Source organism: Carcharodon carcharias, chromosome 11, assembly GCF_017639515.1.
Source record: "Carcharodon carcharias isolate sCarCar2 chromosome 11, sCarCar2.pri, whole genome shotgun sequence".
Taxonomy (NCBI): domain Eukaryota; kingdom Metazoa; phylum Chordata; class Chondrichthyes; order Lamniformes; family Lamnidae; genus Carcharodon; species Carcharodon carcharias.
In genome coordinates this window covers 29689437-29709125 of record NC_054477.1, presented here as the reverse complement: position 1 = coordinate 29709125, position 19689 = coordinate 29689437, and the positions used below count along the sequence as shown (strand labels likewise).

General features: G+C 41.9%; 1 protein-coding gene across 1 annotated transcript in view; it reads left to right on the top strand.

The window, feature by feature from the left end:
- The window catches only part of tsga10 (testis specific, 10), a gene marked incomplete at its 5' end in the record, with an annotated part of 157910 nt that overhangs the window by 94023 nt on the left and 44198 nt on the right, over positions 1-19689 (top strand). The window contains 3 exons of the mRNA XM_041198661.1: positions 6751-6866; positions 9335-9489; positions 10176-10231. Coding sequence (XP_041054595.1) covers positions 6751-6866; positions 9335-9489; positions 10176-10231 — 327 coding nt within the window. The remainder of the gene's footprint in view (positions 1-6750; positions 6867-9334; positions 9490-10175; positions 10232-19689) is intronic.

Genomic DNA, 19689 nt, shown 5'->3' with positions numbered 1-19689 from the left:
CAGGCAGGAGGACAGTTATATAATTAAAGAAATTAGCATAGAAAGGGAGGAGGTTCTAAGTGGTCTGGCAGGCTTAAAAGTAGATAAATCTCCAGGCCCAGATGAAATGTATCCCAGGCTGTTGAATGAGGCAAGGGTGGAGATAATTTTCAATACCTCTCTGGCCACAGAAGAAGTGCCAGAGGACTGGAGGACAGCCAATGTGGTACCGTTATTCAAAAAGGGAGGAAGGAATAAACCAGGGATCTACAGGCCAGTCAGTCTAATCCCAGTGGTGGGGAACTATTGGAAGCAATTCTGAGGGACATAATTAATCTACTATTGGAGAGGCAGGGATTAATCAAGGACAGTCAGCATGGTTTTATTAAGGGTAGGTCATGTCTGACCAATTTGATTGAATTTTTCAAAGAGGTGACCAGGTGTGTAATGAGGGCAATGCATTTGATGTAGTCTACTTGGACTTCAGCAAGGCTTTTGATAAGGTACCAGATGGGAGACTGATAACAAAGGTAAGAGCCCAGGGATCCAAGGCAATCTGGCAAATTTGATCCAGAATTGACTTAGTGGCAGGAAGCAGAGGGCAATGGTCGAGGGGTGTTTTTGTAACTGGATGTCCGTGTCCAGTGGGGTTCCACAGGGATCGGTGTTGGGTCTCTTGCTGTTTGTGGTATATTTAAATGATTTAGACTTGGAAGAAGGAGGGTTGGTCAGTAAGTTCGTGGATGATGTAAAAATTGGTGGGGTGGTAAATAGTGAGGATAGCCTTAGATTTACAGGAGGATATAGACGGGCTGGTCAGATGGGCTGATCAGTGGCAAATGGAATTTAATCTGGATGAGTGTGAGGTGATGCACATGGGCAGGACAAACAAGGCATGGGAATACGTGATGAATGGTAGGACCCTGGGAAGTACTGAGGATCAGAGGGATCTTGGTGTGCATGTCAACCGGTCCTTTAAGGTAATGGAACCGGTAGATAAGGTGGTTAAGAAGGCATGTGGGATACCTGCCTTTGTTAGCTGAGGCATAGAATATAAGAGCAGGGTGGTTGTACTGGAACTGTATAAAACACTGATTAGGCCACAGCTAGAGTATTGCGTGCAGTTCTGGAATCCGCGTCATAGGAAGGATGAGATTGCACTAGAAAGAGTGCAGAGGAGATTTACCAGGATGTTGCCTGGGATCGAGAGTTTTAGTTATGAGGAGAGATTGGATAGACTGGGTCATTTTCCCTGGAGCAGAGGAGATTGAGGGGGGACATGATTGAGGTGTATAAAATTATGATAGGGTAGACAGGAAAGAACTTTTCCCCTTGGTGGAAGGATCAATAACTGGGGGCATACATTTAAGGTAAGGGGCAGGAGGTTTAGAAGGGATGTGAGGAAGAATTTTTTCACCCAGAGGATGGTGGGGATCTGGAACTCACTGCCTGAACGGGTGCTAGAGGCAGAAACCCTCGTAACATTTAAGAAGTATTTGGATGTGCACTTGCAATGCCATGGCATCCAAGGCTATGGGCCTAGTGCTTGAAAATGGGATTAGAATAGCTAGGTACTTGTTTGACTGGTGCAGACTTGATGGACCGAAGGGCCTTTTTCTGTGCTGTGGACTTCTGACTCTATGCTGCAAGCATTAGAAGGTCTAACCCTCGAGAAAGCTATCCAGTGCTACAAAAGAAATCCCACAGTCCAGTTAGTTAAAAGCACCGAAACGGGGACACCCCAGGCCAAGGGAAGCAAAATCCTCACTGACCAGTAGAGCGACTTTGCCAGTTCTGTGGAGAAAAACAACCCCACAGGCGAGATCAATATCCTGCAATTTCAGCCCAATGCTTTCAGTGTAATAGAATAAGACACTTTGGTAAACTGTGCAAGGCCAAAATATCTAAATCCACAGTAAACCCAGAGATGATTCATGAAGTCGAGACTGCACACCCAAGAGGACACACATTCATTCTTCTTGGGTGAGATCAGAGATCCAGGATTTCATGCTGGAATGTGAACATTTTAGTTAGCGACTTTCTTATAAACTTTAAATTGGACATGGGAGCCAGTGTTAAGGTTCCAACGGACAAAGATCGTGCCTGAGGACCTCTGGCTTTGAACAACAGACAACACCACTCTATGGGCTCAGCGGAACCCGACTCCAGGCATAAGTGTGATTCTGGAGCTGCTAAGGTATGGTGACAAACTAATCTTGAAGCTGATGTATGTCATCCGTAACCAGTCTTTGTCTCTCTTGAGCAGAGATGCCTGTGTATCTCTGAATCTCCTCAAAATGGCAGAACATGTCAAGACAACCAGTGTACGTTATACGAGACTGCACAATATCCAACACCCTACAACAATGACAATCACGCCATATACGAGCACATTTGTTGACTTTGTTATTCTTGAAATAGTTCTTGAAAGCTGAGCGATGCAGCTGACCTGGTGTTGGATCTCCTCGTCAATAATAGCCTTTTGAGAGATGTGTGGCTGCCAAGGTATGGGAAGTGCTCAGCATTTCCAGAGTGCCTCCTTCAACATATATGGGAGGTGGAATATTTGGCTGACCAGGTGTGGGTTAATGCATGAGTTTTGTTTTGGCAGCATTCAAGGGCAGACTGAATTTCTTGTATGCAGAATTGAAGTGGTCGAGAATAGCTTGCAAATCTGGTACATAGTGGGTAATGACACTACAGACATCCACAAACTATAAATCATGTATGTCTCTGGTGATTAGCTTAGCTTTGGCACAGAAGCGACTGAGTCTCTTAACGTCATAGCTGCCATTGTGAACCAATACAAGGGAAAATCCTATTGACCTCTTCTCATCAATTTACAAGTGTATTTTGCAAGTGTGACTATTCATGACGGCATTGGAAAGAGTGACCACAGCGCATTCTTTGGGGAGATGAAGGCCCACCTTCACAGTGAGGATACCTCCGCATCATGTTATACGGAACTATCACCATGCTAAATGGGATAGATTCAAGACAGGTTTAGCAGCTTTAAATTGAGCATCCATGAAGTGCTGTAGGCCATCAGCAACAGCAGAATTATATTCCACTACAATCTGTAAAATTGTAGCCTGGAATATCCCTCAATCTATCAAGGTTAGGGATTAATATTTAATAATATTTACTATCAAGCCAGGAGACCAACCCTAGTTCAATGAAGTTTAGAAGAGCATGTTAGGAGCAGCACAGGTATACCTAAAAATGAATTGACAAGAAGATAAGTAAAAAGAGCATGAGAAGAGACTGGCAGCCAACATAACGGGAATCCAAAATTCTATAGGCATATAAATAATAAAAGGTGGTAAAAGGAAGAATGAGGCTGATTTAGGACAACAAATGGAATTTGCACTTGGAAGCAAGGGATTTGGCTGAGTTACTAAATGTTTTTACTAAAGAAGAAGATGCTGCCTAACACTCTGCACGAGGACGTGTTTGAGAAACTGCGTGGGCTAAAAATTGATTTAAAAGGAGGCATTAGAAAGATTGGCTATGTTAAGCCACCGTGACTGGATCAGATACATCTGAAGGTACTGAATGAAGTAAGGGTAGAAATTGTGGAAGCACTGACCCTAATTTTCCAATCCTCCATGGGTACATGGTGTGCCAGAGGACTAGAAAATTGCAGATATTGCAGCCTTGTTCAAAAAAGGGTGAAAGAATAAACCCAGCAATGAAAGGGAAACCAGTTTAATTTTAGTAGTGGGGAGGCTTGAGCAGTCACTTGGACAAATGTAGATTTATTAAGGAAAATTGGCATGGACTCCGTTAAAGGAAAATTGTGTTTAACTAATTTGGTTAAGGTTTTTTCTGAGGTAACAGAGAGTTGATTAGGATAATGCGGTTGGTGTAGTATAAGTGGACTTCCAAAAAGTGTTAATATACTGCCAGATAATAGGCTTGTCAGCAAATTTGAAGTCCATGGATTAAAAGGGATAGTGGTAACATGGATATGAAGTTGGCTAAATGACAAGAAAGTGAGTTGTGATGAACGCTTGATTTTTGGACTGGAGGAGGGGAGTGGGGTTCCCCAGGGGGTCGATATTAGGGCCACAACTTTTTTTAATCAACATTAATGGCCTAAACTTGGGTGTACAGGACACAATTTCCAATTTGCAGATGGCACAAAATTAGGCAGTCTTGTGGACTGTGAGGAGGATAATGATGGATTTTGAGGATATAGGCTGGTGAAATGGACAAGCAGGTGGCAGATAAAATTTAATGGAGAACTATGTAGTGATACATTTTGTTAAGAAGAATGAGGAGAGACAATTAAAATAAAGGATACAATTCTAAAGGGGGTGCAAGAGCAGAAGTACTTGGGGGTTAATGGGCACCAATCGTTGAAGGTGTCAGGGCTGGTTGAGAACGCAGGGTCATTAGAGATGATGCAGAAAAGATTCACAAGAATAGTCCCAAAAATCAGAAACTTAAATTACATAGATTGGAGAAGCTTGGTTGTTTTCTTTGCAGAAAAGAAAGTTGAGAAGATTTGATAGAGGTGTTAAAGTTCATGAGGGCTTGCTCAGAGTATAAGGGGAGGGACTTCACATTGGCAGCAGCTCCAAGAACAAGAAGACACTGATTTCAGGCGAATGGCAAAAGAACCAAAGGCGACATGAAAAAATGCATTGTTACACAGCAAGTGATTAGGATCTGGAATGCACTGTCTGAGAGTGCAGTGAGGGAGATTCAGACATGGATTTTAAAAGGAAATTGGATAATTATCTGAAGAGAAAATCATTGTAAGGTCAAGGGTAAAGGGCAGGGAAATGGGACTTGCTGAATTGCTCTTAGAGTTGGCAAGGACATGATGAGCCAATAGGCCTCCTTCTGCATTATGTAATCATTCAATGAGTAAAGTCATGCCAAACAGGGGAAGCAGTATAAATAGGCAGAACTAAGCAATCCTACACCAACCGATCAGATCCAGCTCTGCAGTTCTGCTGTATACGGTCATGAATGATGGTGAATAATTAAATTAACAAGAGGAAGGGGGAACTCCATGAGTATCCCCATCTTTAATTATGGTTGAGTCTAGCATGTCAGTGCAAAAGATAGGGATTAAGTGTTTACTACCATCTTCAGACAAAAGTCCCAGTGAATGATTTATCTTGCCCTCCTCTTGAGGTCCACACCATCTCAGAAGCCACTTCAGCTAATTCAATTCATTCCATGGTTGAGAAAGAAACAGCAGACAGCGCTGGAAATGGCAAAGGTTATGGACCTCCATAAGATCCTCACTGTAGTGTCGAAGACTTGTGCTTCAGAGTTAGGCTGTTAGAGGACTACTTGACATTGTGGAAAATTGCTAAGGTGTGTCCTGTCCACAAAGCTTACAGCAATTCCAATCCAACTAATTACTATCCCATCAGCCTACTCTCTATCATCAGCAAAATGATGGAAGGGATCGTTGACAGTGCTATCAATCGGCACTTATTCACCAATAACCTGCTCAGATTGGGTTCTACCAGGACTATGTCGGCTTCACACCTCATTACATCCTTTTTCCAAACATGGACAACTGCTTTTGTCTCAGGCAGCTTTTGACAGCATGGCATGAAGAAGCCCCGGTAACATTGAAATCAGTAGGAATTAGGTGAAAAACCCAGATAATAAAGCAGTCCATGTTTGCATGCAGAAAGACCTCAACACCATTCAGCCTCAGGCTGATTATTGACAAGTCACATTTGCATTACACAAGTGCTAAGCAATGATTATCTCCAACAAAGGACAAGTCTAACCACCTCCCCTTGACATTTAATGGCATTATCATCACTGAATTCCTCACCATCAACATCCTGGGATCAGCATTGACCATAAACATAACTGGACCAGCTAGATAAATACTGCGGCTACAAGAGCAAGTCAGAGGCTGTGGATTTTGCAGCAATTGACTGATTTCCCAAAGCCTTTGCACCATTTGCATGGCACAAATCAGGAATGTGATGTAATAGTGTCCACTTAACTGAATGATTACAACTCCAACAACATTCAAGAAACTCAGCACAATTCGTGATAAAGCAGCCCGATTGATCAGCATTCCATCAACCACTTTAACATTTACTCCCTCCGCTACCAGCCCCCTAAGGCTGCCACGTGAACCACGTACAAGATATGTTGCAGCATCTTCCAAACCCACAATCTCTACCCATCTAGAAGGACTGCAATAGACACATGGCAGTACCACCAAATTCCCCTGCAAGTTACAAATTATCCTGACTTGGAAATATATCACCATTCCTTCTAATTGCTAAGTCAAAACCCCGAACTCTCTACTGAACAGCACCACGGAATACCCTCACAACAAGGACTGCAGTGTTTCAAGAAGGTAGTTCACCATGACCTTCTCGAGCAATTAAGGATGGACAATAAATGCTGACCTTATCAGCAATGCTCACATTCCAGAAGTGAATTTTTAAAAAAATATTGAAGTAATATTTCCAATTGATCTGTATGATGTTTGCTATTAGTGTGTTTTACGTTGGAATTTATAGTGCAAAAATCATACTGTTGATAGAAAATAATTGGGAAATATATGATTAGAAATTAATAAATGACTATTAAAATTGGAAGGTGCTATTAATTCTTGTATGGGGTAATTCACATTATTTTGATGTGATTTAAAAAAAAATACAATCTAGTTTGATTTGAAACTTCTCAAAATATTTCTAAGTTAATAAACGAAAACTGCCCCTCTTCTTACTGCCTTCAACAACAACAACCATACTGTTGTGATATTTATCATTGCAGAATGTTAATGGACCAGGCAGAAGATAGTCTTGCTGAAACCCAGCGACGTCTCTCATTAAAAACTACTGATCTACAACTTGCACAGGATAAAAATGTTCGCCAGAATGAAAAGATTGGTAATGCCAACTGTTATCTTTTTAAAGCAAAGCAAAATCAGTGAATGTATAAATTTGAGGTAACAATTTCTCATTTTCCTGAAAGATTATTTTTATTTATCATTTATGAAGATAATAAAAGAAAAGAGAAAAGATCATCAGGGTGAGAACAATCTGTTCTATTGTGCCACAGCCGTCTGCGGCATGCTTCTGCTAGCTTAACTCCTCTAGGCATTTGTATTTTTCTGGATCAAGTAATCATTCTCCCTTTCTGAACCTTGACATTGCTTGTCATCAAGATACGCAGCTTTGCAGGAACATCAGAGGACAGTCTGTCACCATATGCTCAATAGAGTGGTGGTTAATAGTTTGTGATTGGGGAATTTTGTTTTCCCCCTCCCTCTCTAATCTAGAAGTATACGCCAGTCATAATGGCTGTGATAATGTTCTGGTTGAAATCAGTTAACATCATAGATTAAGGTCTAAACCTTGGACTTTCCTGGTCTCTAGGGTCAGCTTTTCACTGGTCAAATTGTGTGAGTAATCCATTTTTTTTCCAACATTAATTACAGTATACTCATGGAAGTGTTCAGCTTCTAAAAGTTAGGAACAGGAAATCAATGAAGGCTCAAATGGTATGAAGTTAAAATGCTATGGAAGGCAGTGGAAAAGTGTAATCAAGTTATTGGAAAATATATAATTTATGGGGTTTTCTAATTTCTGCTTAAAAACTGTAGAATGAAAATTAAAAATTTCAGTTACAGCAATGGGTTCTGCTGATAAGTCCAATGCACGATCTTCAGACTCTGCCACCTGCAGGGCAGGTGGTGCTTGAAGAAATGGATAGCTGGCTTGTTTGGAAGTTTGTGATCCCCACAACACCTTGACTTTGCTTCTGCACTTTCCCAACGTAGCCTCTTGATGTGTTTGGTGCCTTCCCGATTGTACCTTCTCCATTTTGGTAGGTTACAAGCCAGGATCTCCCATGAGACGGTGGGTACTTTTGATCCTTTCAGGAAATCTTTGAAGATATTGGAAGTCTGCTGCTGTGACTGAGATCCAAGTAAAGCAGTTGCTTCGGGAGTCTAGTGTCAGGCATAACTCAAAACTACCTCTGCTGGGTGGGATAATTTTTTGTTCGTTCACGGGATTTGGGTGTCACTGGCTAGGCCAGCATTTATTGCGTATCCTAATTGCCCTTGGTGGTGAGCTGCCTTCTTGAACTACGGTCCATGGGTTAAAGAAGGCAGCTCACCACCACCCTCTCAAGGGCAATTAGGGATGGACAATAAATGTTGGCCTAGCCAGCGACGCCCACATCCTGTGAACAAAGGAAAATAATGTCCCACCCAGCAGAGCTAGTTTTGAGCACCCCAATGCTGAGCAAGTTGGCTTGGGACAGAATGCTGCTGTTGGACCATCTTTCTTGCCACTGGATTTGGGGGACCTTGTAAAAACACCACCAGTGGTAATTCTTCAGTATTTTGAGATGCCTGTTGTATATCATCCAAGTTTCCGAAGCATATAGGACCATGGGAATCACTGCTGCCTGGTAAAGCATGACCTTGGTTTCGCGTTCCTCAAATACTCTTTTCCTCAGTTGGTTGAAAGCTAGGCTGGTACATTGGAGGCGATGATGAATTTCATTGTCAGTGTCTGCCTTTGTCAAGAGGAGGCTCTCAAGGTATGGAAAGTGGTCTACATTTTCCAAGGTTTTGCTGTTAATCTTAACCGATGGAGGCGGTGTTTTGCTGTGGGTGCTGATTGGAAGAGGATCTTGGTTTTCTGGGTGTTTAATGAATATGCTTCAGGAAAGGAGTCAACAAATGACTTGGAACTCAGTTTCTGAGTGAGCGTACACATGAGTGTCATCTGCATGCTGAAGCTCTGTGACTGAGGTTGGAATGGTTTTGGTTTTGGATTGAAGGTGGCTTAGGTTGAACAGTTTCCCATCTGCTCTGGGAAAGGTGGTGAGCGAGGGGGTTGGGGACAGAGGCAACAAAGTGGTAGCTTGCTTTTAAAAAAGACTGAGCATGTTCCGTAACTGCACTAAAATGAAAATGGAGGCAGCGCTATTTGGGGAACTTCCCTAATCTACAAATAGAACATGGTTTAAACAGGGGATACCTGTCCTAAGAAAATTTGACCAACTGTTTTTTTTTAAAGCCATCTTGAGTTCAACGGGTTCGTCAATAAATCATGGTGGAAAATTATTGCCGCATTGATGGAGGGTCTTCCTTAGAGATTTTACATTTTAAATGTTTAAAAAGAGCAGCTCAAAATTGAGACCAAGAACTGTGTACTAAATACAACACACTTAATAATATTAGGTAGGTTATATAAGCACAGACTCCACTGCCATCTTATGTAAAATCTTAATTGTCATTTGAAACAAAAGAAAAAACATAAATTTTAACTTTTTAAATGTTTTTAGTTGTCATAATCACATGATTAATTATAGTAAAATTTGAAATCTTGTAACCCAATAGATGATCTAACCAGACAGATTTCTTCACTTCAAGAAGAAATTAGCTCAATTCGATCAAGTGCCTATGAACTTGATAAACAAAAGAATAGTTTACAAGAGCTTATGGATGAAAAGACTGAGACAATTGCATCCCTGGAGGAAACTCTTCACCAGAAAGTAAGTGATTTTAAAAGAGCCACAAAATAGTGCCTGCTTTGTGATTTGATAGTCTTTTTATACTTCCTAAGGTATTTGTCAGCATGATGAGCAGATGATGCAACTTTTAAAGAATTGATGACATGATCACAAGTTTATTCCAGCCACAACCTGTAACCTAGATGATTTTGGTTGCCTTGTAGTTAGGTGAAACACCTTAAGAGGCTGTATCATTCTAAATTTATCTGATTTGATAGAGCAAAGTCTAAAGCATATGCAGGATATAGCCACATTTTTAATGAATGATGAAGCCCCTGTGAAGCTGCATGATATATGTAATTGTTTTCAATGCTTATCATGCTCTGTTACCAAAGTAATTCACATTGGTCCTATAACTTAGGCCTCAAAGTCTTAAAACAGAAATTGATATTAGAGGAAATCAACTGTCCTGAAAGTATTCTCTTCGATGAAAGGAAGTGTTTCTCATTTGCTAAATCCTTAGATTATCATAGAGTATTGTCATTTAGAAGAGATTATCCTGATTGTCAGCCATGTCTTCAGTAGAAGAGACATGCAAACTCCAGAAAAGCAGTGTAAATGTGAATTTTTCCAGGGTTTCCATTGCTCTTCCGCTACATTAGACAAATAAAACTTTTAATGTTTTGATTGTAATTGGATTTGTCATGTTCACTGTTTTGTTTCCAAAGAAAAAGAACATCGCAGATAATCAATTAAACATAAATGAATTGGAGACAACTGTTGAGTAAGTACATTTTAGACATGAAAATTTCTTGAAAATTTGTATAATATGTTATGTTGAGATGGCATTTAGTTTCCGTGGATTTAATGTTCGGTTCTAATATGGCATTACTGTTTTTCTTCTGTACCAAGTACATATCTCAGAATTAGAGGTGCAAGGTTAATAGAAAAAAAAATTGTATTAAAACCCTGCTATACAAAGTAGTTAATCTAGGTTGGGACGGATTTCCATTACTATTTTTGAATATGTGCTAGTCAGCCTAAGACATCTTCAGTACGCTAATGATTCTGCTTGTGCGAAAATAACAACATGGCTAATTTCCTACAAATCAAATTATTATAGACGTTGTAAATCTGAAATAAGAACAGAAAACGCAGAAACACTCAGCAAGTCAGGCAGCATTGGTAGAGAGAAACAGAATAAATGTTTCAGGTCACTGACCTTTCATCAGAACTAATGACCTTTCTGATGAACAGTTATCGACCTGAAATGTTAACTCTGTTTCTCTCCACAGATGCTGCATGACTAATTTTGTTCTGACTAGGCTGTTGTGATTTGTTGCTTGCACTAATGTACAGATCATCAAAATGCTCTTATACAGTATTCACAACAACTTGCATTATATAGGACATTAAACATTTTTTAAAAAAAGCATGGCACTTTACAGAACTGCAAGGAAAAAAGCCAACAAAGGATGTATCAGATGAGGTGACCAAAAGTTGGAAAATGATGAAATTCAAAGAAGGCCTTAACGAAGAAGAAAGAAGTAGGGGTGCAGAGGAAGAATCATTCGCCACTACTGTCGGCTCCCTGTCACTTGGCCAACTTCATATCCATGCTGTCTTTTATTCCATGGGTTTCAACTTTACTGACAAGCCTAATCTGTGGCAATTTATCAGATGCCTTTGGAAGTCAGTATAGACCACATCAACCACATTATCCTCATCAGCTGTCTGTTACCTCATCAAAAAACACAATCAAGTTGGTTAACGCAGTTTCCCTTTAATTAATTCATGCTGGCATTCCCTAATTCAAGAATTTTACCCCAGATTAACTTTCCTAAAAACTTTCCCACCAAGGTTAAACTGATTGGTCTGTCATTGCTGGGTTTATCCTTCTTCCAGGGAGGCAGTGGCATAAATTGTATTGTCACTGACTAATATTCCAGAGACCCAGGATAATGCTCTGGGGACCTGTGTTCGAATCCCGCCATGACAGATGGTGAAATTTGAATTCAATAAAAATTTAGATGAAACCATTGCTGATTGTCGTTAAAAACCCACCTGGTTCACTAATGTCCTTTAGGGAAGGAAATCTGCCATCTCACCTGGTCTGGTCTACATGTGACTCCAGACCCACAGCAATGTGGTTGACTCTTAAATGCCCTCTGAACAGAGGCAATTAGAGATGGACAATAAATGCTGGCCTAGCCAGCGATGCCCGCATCCCATGAACAAATTTTTAAAATATGCATTTTTTTGAACAAGGCTGTCGCATTTACAATTCTCCTGTCCACCTGCACCACATCACATGATAGATTATACCTACTAGCACAGATTTGTTACAGACAAATTGTATTTAATTAACTTGAGTGAATCTCTTCAGTGAGGTAACAGAGGGTTGATGAGGATAATAGTCTGTGGTTGAGGTAGTTTATATGGACTCTTAAAAGGTGTTTGATAAAGTGCCACATAATAGCCTTGCCAGCCAAGTTAAAGTCCATGGAATAAAAAGGACAGTGGCAGCAGGGACATGACGTTAACTGCATGACAGGGAACAGAGTAGTTGACTGGAGAAGGGTATACGATGGGGTTCCCCAGGGTTTCGTACTATAACACTGCTTTTTCTGATGTATATTAATGATCGACCTGCATGTACAGGGCACAATTTTAAAATTTTCAGACGACACAGAACATGGAAATATTGAAATATTAGTGATAGACTTCAAGAGAACATAGACAGGCTGATGGAATGGGTAGATATGTAGCAGATGAGATTTAATGCATAGAAGTGTGAAGTGATGCATTTTGGTAGGAAAATCAAGGAAAGGCAATATGGTATGATTCTAAAAGGGGTTGCAGGAACAGAGCAATCTGGAAGCTACAGGTAGACAAATCATTGAAGGTGGCAGGGCAGGTTGAGAAAATGGTTAAAGAGGCATATGGGTTCCTGGGCTTTGTAAGTAGAGGCATGGTGTACAAAAAGGATGTATAAAATACTGGTTCAGCCTGAACTGGAATATTCTGTCCCATTCTGGGGACCATACTTTTAGGAAGGATGTGAAGGCATTAGAGAAGATGCAGAAAAGATTTACAAGAATGGTTCCAGAGCTGAGAAACTTAAGTTGTATGGATTAATTGGATATCATAGAATCTCACAGTGCAGAAGAGGCCCTACAGCCCATCAAGTCTGCACCGACACGTGAGAAACACCTGACCTACCTACCTAATCCTATTTACCAGCACTTGGCTCATAGCCTTGAATGTTATGACATGCCAAGTGCTCATCCAGGTACTTTTTAAAGGATGTGAGGCAACCCGCCTCCACCACCCTCCCAGGCAGTGCATTCCAGACCATCATCACCCCCTTGGTCCCTAATGGGCCCTACTCTTTCCCTGGTTATCCTCTTCCCATTAATATACTTACAGAATACCTTGGGGTTTTCCCTACTTTTACCAGCCAAAGCTTTCTCATATCCCCTCTTTGCTCTCCAAATTGCTTTCTTAAGCTTTCTGTACTCCACTAATGCCTCTGCTGATTTGCTCCCCTTGTAAAAGCCTCTCTTTTCTTTCTCATCTTATCCTGAATATCCCTGGACATCCATGGTTCTCTGGGATTGTTACTCCTTCCTATCACCCTAGAGGGAACATGTTGAGCCTGTACCGTCCCCATTTCCTTTTTGATCACCCCCCCCACTGCTCCTCTGTAGATTTCCCCACAAGTAGCTGTTCCCAGACTACCTTGGCCAGATCCTGCCTTATTTTACTAAAATCCGCTCTCCCCCAATCCAAAACATTTTTTTGTAACTTGTCTATTTCTTTGTCCATAACAAGCTTAAATTGTACCACATTGTGGTCGCTATCACTAAAAAAACTCCCTCACCACCATCTCAGCCACCTGTCCGGCTTCATTCCCCAGAATTAGGTCCAGCACTGTGCCAATCCTTGTTGGACCCTCTACATATTGACCTAAAAAGTTCTCGTGTACACATTTCAAGAAATCTACTCCATCCAAGCCCTTAACGCTATATCTATCCCAATTGTTATTGTTTTTACACACCTCCACAAATTGTGCACATATTTGCTCTTCAATTTCCCGCTCACTATCTGGGGATCTATAATAAACACCTAACAATGTGGCTGCCCCTTTTTTACTCCTAACCTCTACCCATAAAGCTTAATTCGATGCCCCCTCCAAGATATCATCTCTCCTTACTGCAGTAACTGACTCCTTAACTAATAATGCAATGCCTCCTCCCTGTCTCGCCTGAAGATTCTATATCCCGGAATGTTGAGCTGCCAATCCTGCCCCTCCCTCAACCACGTCTCAGCGATGGCTACTATATCACAATTCCATGTGTCAATCCTCACCCTTAACTCATCCATTTTACCTGTTTTACTCCTGGCATTAAAGTAGAGGCCATCCAGCCTTGCCTTACTCCCTTAAAACTTAATGCAGCTGTACTCCCTCTGACTTGATTGTTTTACTGTATTATGATGTGTCCCTATTCTGCTAACATTCTGTGTCCCCTCCCACTGCCAAATTAGTTTAAACTCCTCCCAACAGCACTAGCAAACCTGCCCGCAAGGATGTTAGTCCTGCTGTGGTTCAGATGTAAACTGTCCCGCTTGTACAGGTCCCATCTTCCCCAAAAACTGTCCCAGTGACCCAAGAATCTAAAACCCTCCATAATGTACCAACTTTTAAGCTACGTATTCATCTGAGTTATTCTGCTATTTCTGAGCTCGCTAGCACCTAGCACTGGGAGTAATCCAGAGATTACAACCCGAGAGGTCTTGCTTTTTAGTCTATTGCCTGACTCCCTGAATTCTTGATGCAAGACCTCATCCTTCTTTCTACCTATGTCATTGGTACCAACAGCTAGGGCTGTTCTCCTTAGAGAAGAGAGGATTGTGAGGAGATTTGATAGAGGTGTTCATAATTATGAGGAGCTTAGATGAATAAATAAAAACAATTCATATTGGCAGAAGGGTCGGGAAGCAAAGAGACAGATGTGAGATGATTGATAGAAGAATCAATGGTGACATGAGGAAAACCCTGTTTAGATAGTGAGTGGTTAGGATATGGAATGCATTGCCTAACAGAATGAGTGAAGGCAAATTCATTTGACTTTCAAAAGGGAATTGAATAAGTTCAAGGAAAACAGGTTTGCAGGGGAATAGGACTCGCTCATTGTTCCTGCAGATAGTTGGCACTGACTCAGTGGGCCAAATGGCCTACTTCTCTGCTGTACCCATCCTATGAGAATTTTAGCTTTGGTTCAGTGTCTTCCAGTACCTCAGTGTAAATCAGTGAAGATGAAGGGAATGTGCCAGATAGGATATGAGCACCGAATTTGGATAAGCTAATGTTTATAGAGGATGACATTGAAAAGCTAGCCATAAGGAGCAATGTGAGTGCTTGAGATGTTCTTGCAACATGTATGGTGTGCATAGCCATGGCCCCTCTGCATGCCATATATCCATTGAGCCTTCCATTACCTACTGATATGAGAAATAGCACCTGTGATCTGATTCCTAAGTTTTCCACCATAGCTGGGCACCACCTTCTTCTGGCAGCCTCTCAAAGTGAGAAGCACACTTGCCATGAGTTCTTCCTGTGTTAAGACATGCGCATGGAGTCTTTTAATGTGGGGAAGATGTTGCGCTGCAGCTACCACATGGTTCTGGCTGACCAGGAGAGACTCCCATTCTTACTGCCTGCCCTAGCCGTATTGGAGGGATTTGCAGGTTGTTGATCAACCTGTTTGGCCAAGTCATGAACACACCTTCTGTGACCAGCAAGTCCTGGTGTGGGATTTGAACCCAGAGCTTCTGGTCCAGGTAGGGACCCTACTACTGTGCCACAAGACCTCCCTAATCAGACACTTTTTGGACATAAATTATTTATTGTGCATTTTTGAAATTATTCTATTTCAGGATGTGGGCACAAATGGTAAGGCCAGCGTTTATACTAGCTTTATACTTTATACTGTGTATATATTAGTTTCCCTTGAGAAGGTAGTGGTAGATGGCCTACTGGAAACGCTGCAAGGTCATATGGTGAAGGTGCAACAGAGCTATTATATAAGAATTTCCAAGATTTGACCCAGCAACAATGAAAGAACAGTGATATATGTTCAGTCAGTGCGATAGGTGACTTGGGGGGGAATTGGAGGTGATGCTGTCCCATGCACCTGTTCCTCTTATCCTCCTAGGTGGTGGAGGTTGAGAGTTTTGGAAGTCTTGCTGAAGAACTTTGGGGTTTCCTGCAGTGCATCCTGTAGGTAGTACAGACTGCAGCTACAGTATGTTTATGGTGGCGATAGTGCATGTTTGGACTAGTAGATTTGCTGATGAAGTGGATTGCTTTTTTTCTGGATATTGTCAAGCTCCTTGAGTTTTGTTATAGCTGCACTCATCCAGGCCAAAACAGAGTATTCCATCACACTTCTAACTTGTGTCCTTGCATGTGGTGGAGAGGCTTTGCGAATCAGGAGGTGAGCCACTTTCTGCAAAATACCCAGCTTCTGACCTGCTTTCGTAGCCGTGGCACTTATTGGATCTCCATCTGAATTTCTGGTCAATGATACCATCCAGAATATTGATGGAGAGGGGGATGTCTGCAATATTCACTTGTTACATCACTTACCAGCCCAAGCTGATTGTTGTTCAGGTCTTGCTGCATGCAAGTATGGACTGCTTCATTATCTTAGAAGTTGCGAATGGACTGAACTTAATCATCAGCAAATAGTGCCATTTCTAACTTTATGATATAGAATAGACCATTGATGAAGTAGCTGAAGATAATTTGGCCTGTGAAGATGCCTGAGGAACTCCTGTAATAATTGCCTGGAGCTGAGATAATTGGCTTTCAACAGCTGCAGCCATTATCCCTTGTGTCAGGTATAAATCCAGCCACCGGGGGCTTCTTCCCATCCTCATATCCCCATGGACTTCAATTTTAACAGGGCTGCTCAGTGCCACATTTGGCTGACTGCTGCCATGATGGCGTGAGCAGTCACTCTTGCCTCACCTTTAGAGTTCAGGTCTTTTGCCCATACTTGGAAAAAGGCTGTAGTGAGTAATGGACCTGAGTGGTTCTGGTGGAACCTAAAATGAGTGGCAATGAGCCAGCTGTGAGTGTATAATTGCTACAGGACAGCATGTAGACAATTCCCTCCATCAATTTGAATATTATTTATAGGCTGATAGGTTTGGTCTGCACAACAAAGGACAAATCCAATCTGGGCAATTTTCCATATTGTCAAGTATATTTCCAGTGTTATGGTCCAGTTAGGGATTGTTAACATTTTAAAAAGAAATCTGAATACCTTGTTTTAACTAATAGAACTATACCACAAGTTTTCTCTTTTTTCTTCAAAACACAAACTTTATTGTGTACAAAAGAATGAAATAAAACAAACAGTATTAACTTAATATGGTTTATAACTAACTATGTTATGTATTTGGGTTTACTTCTTACTTCCCCAAGAATTCTCTTATAAGTCACATCAATCTTAACATTTATTTACTTCTGTAGGGATCATCCATAATCAGTCCTCTGGAGAATTCTCTTCAGCTCCAGCTATTCTCAGAGATAAAACTTTCATTTACCATCTGTCTCAGTCCCTTGCTCTGGTCACTTTTCAATACTTCCAAGCTAATTCAGCTGATTACTTTCTTCTGCAGTAAGAGACCGTGAAGCCTACTGTAGATTCTCTCACTAGCTTCAAACTAGGCAATCTTCAAGCTTCTGTTTCCTCTCAAGATTCAAGCTGAGATTAAGCCTCATCCATGTTCCACACGGTCATTGGTGGTGTTAGTTCTTGACATCCGTGAGTCTGAGAGCATCCTGGATAGTACATTTAGAGAGGTGGTCATACCGCAGGTGAAGGGACTTGAGGAAGGAAGGGAATGGGTGACCACCAGGCAGTCCAAGAGAAACAGGCAGGTAGTTCAGGAGTCCTCTGGGGTCCCGCTCGCAAATCGGTATTCCAATTTGGAGGCTGATGAGTGCGCTGGTTCCTCCAGGAAGTGCAGGCAGAGCCAAGCTTCTGGCACCAGAAGCAGCCTGTCTGTACAGGAGGGGAGGAAAAGCAATAGTAATAGAGGGTTCTATAGTCGGGGAACAGATAGGCACTACTGTGGCCGTCAATGTGACTCCAGGATGGTACGTTACCTCCCTGGAGCCAGGGTCTGGGATGTCACTGAACGGCTGCAAGGCATCCTGAAGGGGGCGGGTGATAAGGCAGAGGTCATGGTACATGTTGATACCAATGACATAGGTAGAAAGAGGGATGAGGTCTTGCTTCAAGAATTCAGGGAGTTAGGCAGTAGACTAAAAAGCAAGACCTCTCGGGTTGTAATCTCTGAATTACTCCCAGTGCCACGTGCTAGCAAGCTCAGAAATAGAATAGCGCAGATGAATACATGGCTTAAGAGTTGGTGCAGGAGGGAGGGTTTTAGATTCCTGGATCACTGGGACCTGTGGGACGGGGAAGGTGGGACCTGTACAAGTGGGACGGTCTACATCTGAACCAGAGCGAGACTAACATCCTTGCGGGCAGGTTTGCTAGTGCTGTTGGGAGGAGTTTAAACTAATTTGGCAGTGGGAGGGGACACAGAATGTTAGCAGAATAGGGACACATCATAATACAGTAAAACAATCAAGTCAGAGGGAGTACAGCTGCATTAATTTTTAAGGGAGTAAGGCAAGGCTGGATGGCCTCTACTTTAATGCCAGGAGTATTACAGGTAAAACGGATGAGTTAAGGATGAGGATTGACATGTGAATTGTGATATAGTAGCTATCACTGAGACGTGGTTGAGGGAGGGGCAGGATTGGCAGCTCAACATTCCGGGATATAGAATCTTCAGGCGAGACAGAGGAGGGGGTAAAAGAGGAGGCGGCATTGCATTATTAGTTAAGGAGTTAGTTACTGCAGTAAGGAAAGATATATCTTGGAGCTTTGGGGGTAGAGCTTAGGAATAAAAAAGGGGCAACCACATTGTTAGGTGTTTATTATAGATCCCCAGATAGTGAGCGGGAAATTGAGGAGCAAATATGTGCACAATTTGTGGAGGTGTGTAAAAACAATAACAATAAGGTTAGGTGATTTCAACTTTCCCAACATTAATTGGGATAGACATAGTGTTAAGGGTTTGGATGCAGTGGATTTCTTGAAATGTGTACACGAGAACTTTTTAGGTCAATATGTAGAGGGTCCAACAAGGGACAGTGCATTGCTGGACCTAATTCTGGGGAATGAAGCTGGATAGGTGGCTGAGGTGGTGGTGGGGGAGCTTTTTACTGATAGCGACCGCAACATGGTACAATTTAAGCTTGTTATGGACAAAGAAATAGACAAGTTACAAAAAAATGTTTTGGATTGGGGGAGAGCGGATTTTAGTAAAATAAGGCAGGATCTGGCCAAGGTAGACTGGGAACAGCTACTTGCGGGGAAATCTACAGAGGAGCAGTGGGGGGTGATCAAAAAGGAAATGGGGAGGGTACAGGCTCAACATGTTCCCTCTAGGGTGATAGGAAGGAGTAACAATCCTAGAGAACCATGGATGACCAGGGATATTCAGATTACGATGAGAAGGGAAAGAGGCTTATGATGGGCATGGACAGGGTGGATAGGGAGCAGCTGTTCCCCTTAGTTGAAGGGTCAGTCACCTGGATGAGCACTTGGCACGTCATAACATTCAAGGCCAAGTGCTGGTAAATGGGATTAGTTAGGTAGGTCAGGTGTTTCTCATGTGTCGGTGCAGACTTGCAGAAGGGCCTCTTCTGCACTCTGTGATTCTGTGACTCTGTTTCCAGTGCAGGTCTATCTGACTGTCATTTACTTTGGCTACCTTCTCTGAGTGAGCTGCAGCTGCACAAGGACCAAACTGCAACTGAACCCCTTCAGCAAACATCCAGTTACATTGAAACCAGAGAACCTTCCTAATCTCCACCCTTCTCCATGACAACGTAGTCTGCTCTGGGCTGTCCTCAAACTGACCATTAAGTTAATTATAAAAGCAAAATACTGCAGATGCTGGAAATCGGAAACAAAAACAAAAATTGCTGGAAAAATTCAGCAGGTCTGACAGCATCTGTGGGGAGGAAGACAGAGTTAATGTTTTGAATCTGTATGACTCGAGTTTTGATGAAGTTCTGATGAAAAGTCATATGGACTCAACGTCAACTCTGTCTTCCTCTCCACAGCTGTCAGACCTGCTGAGTTTTCC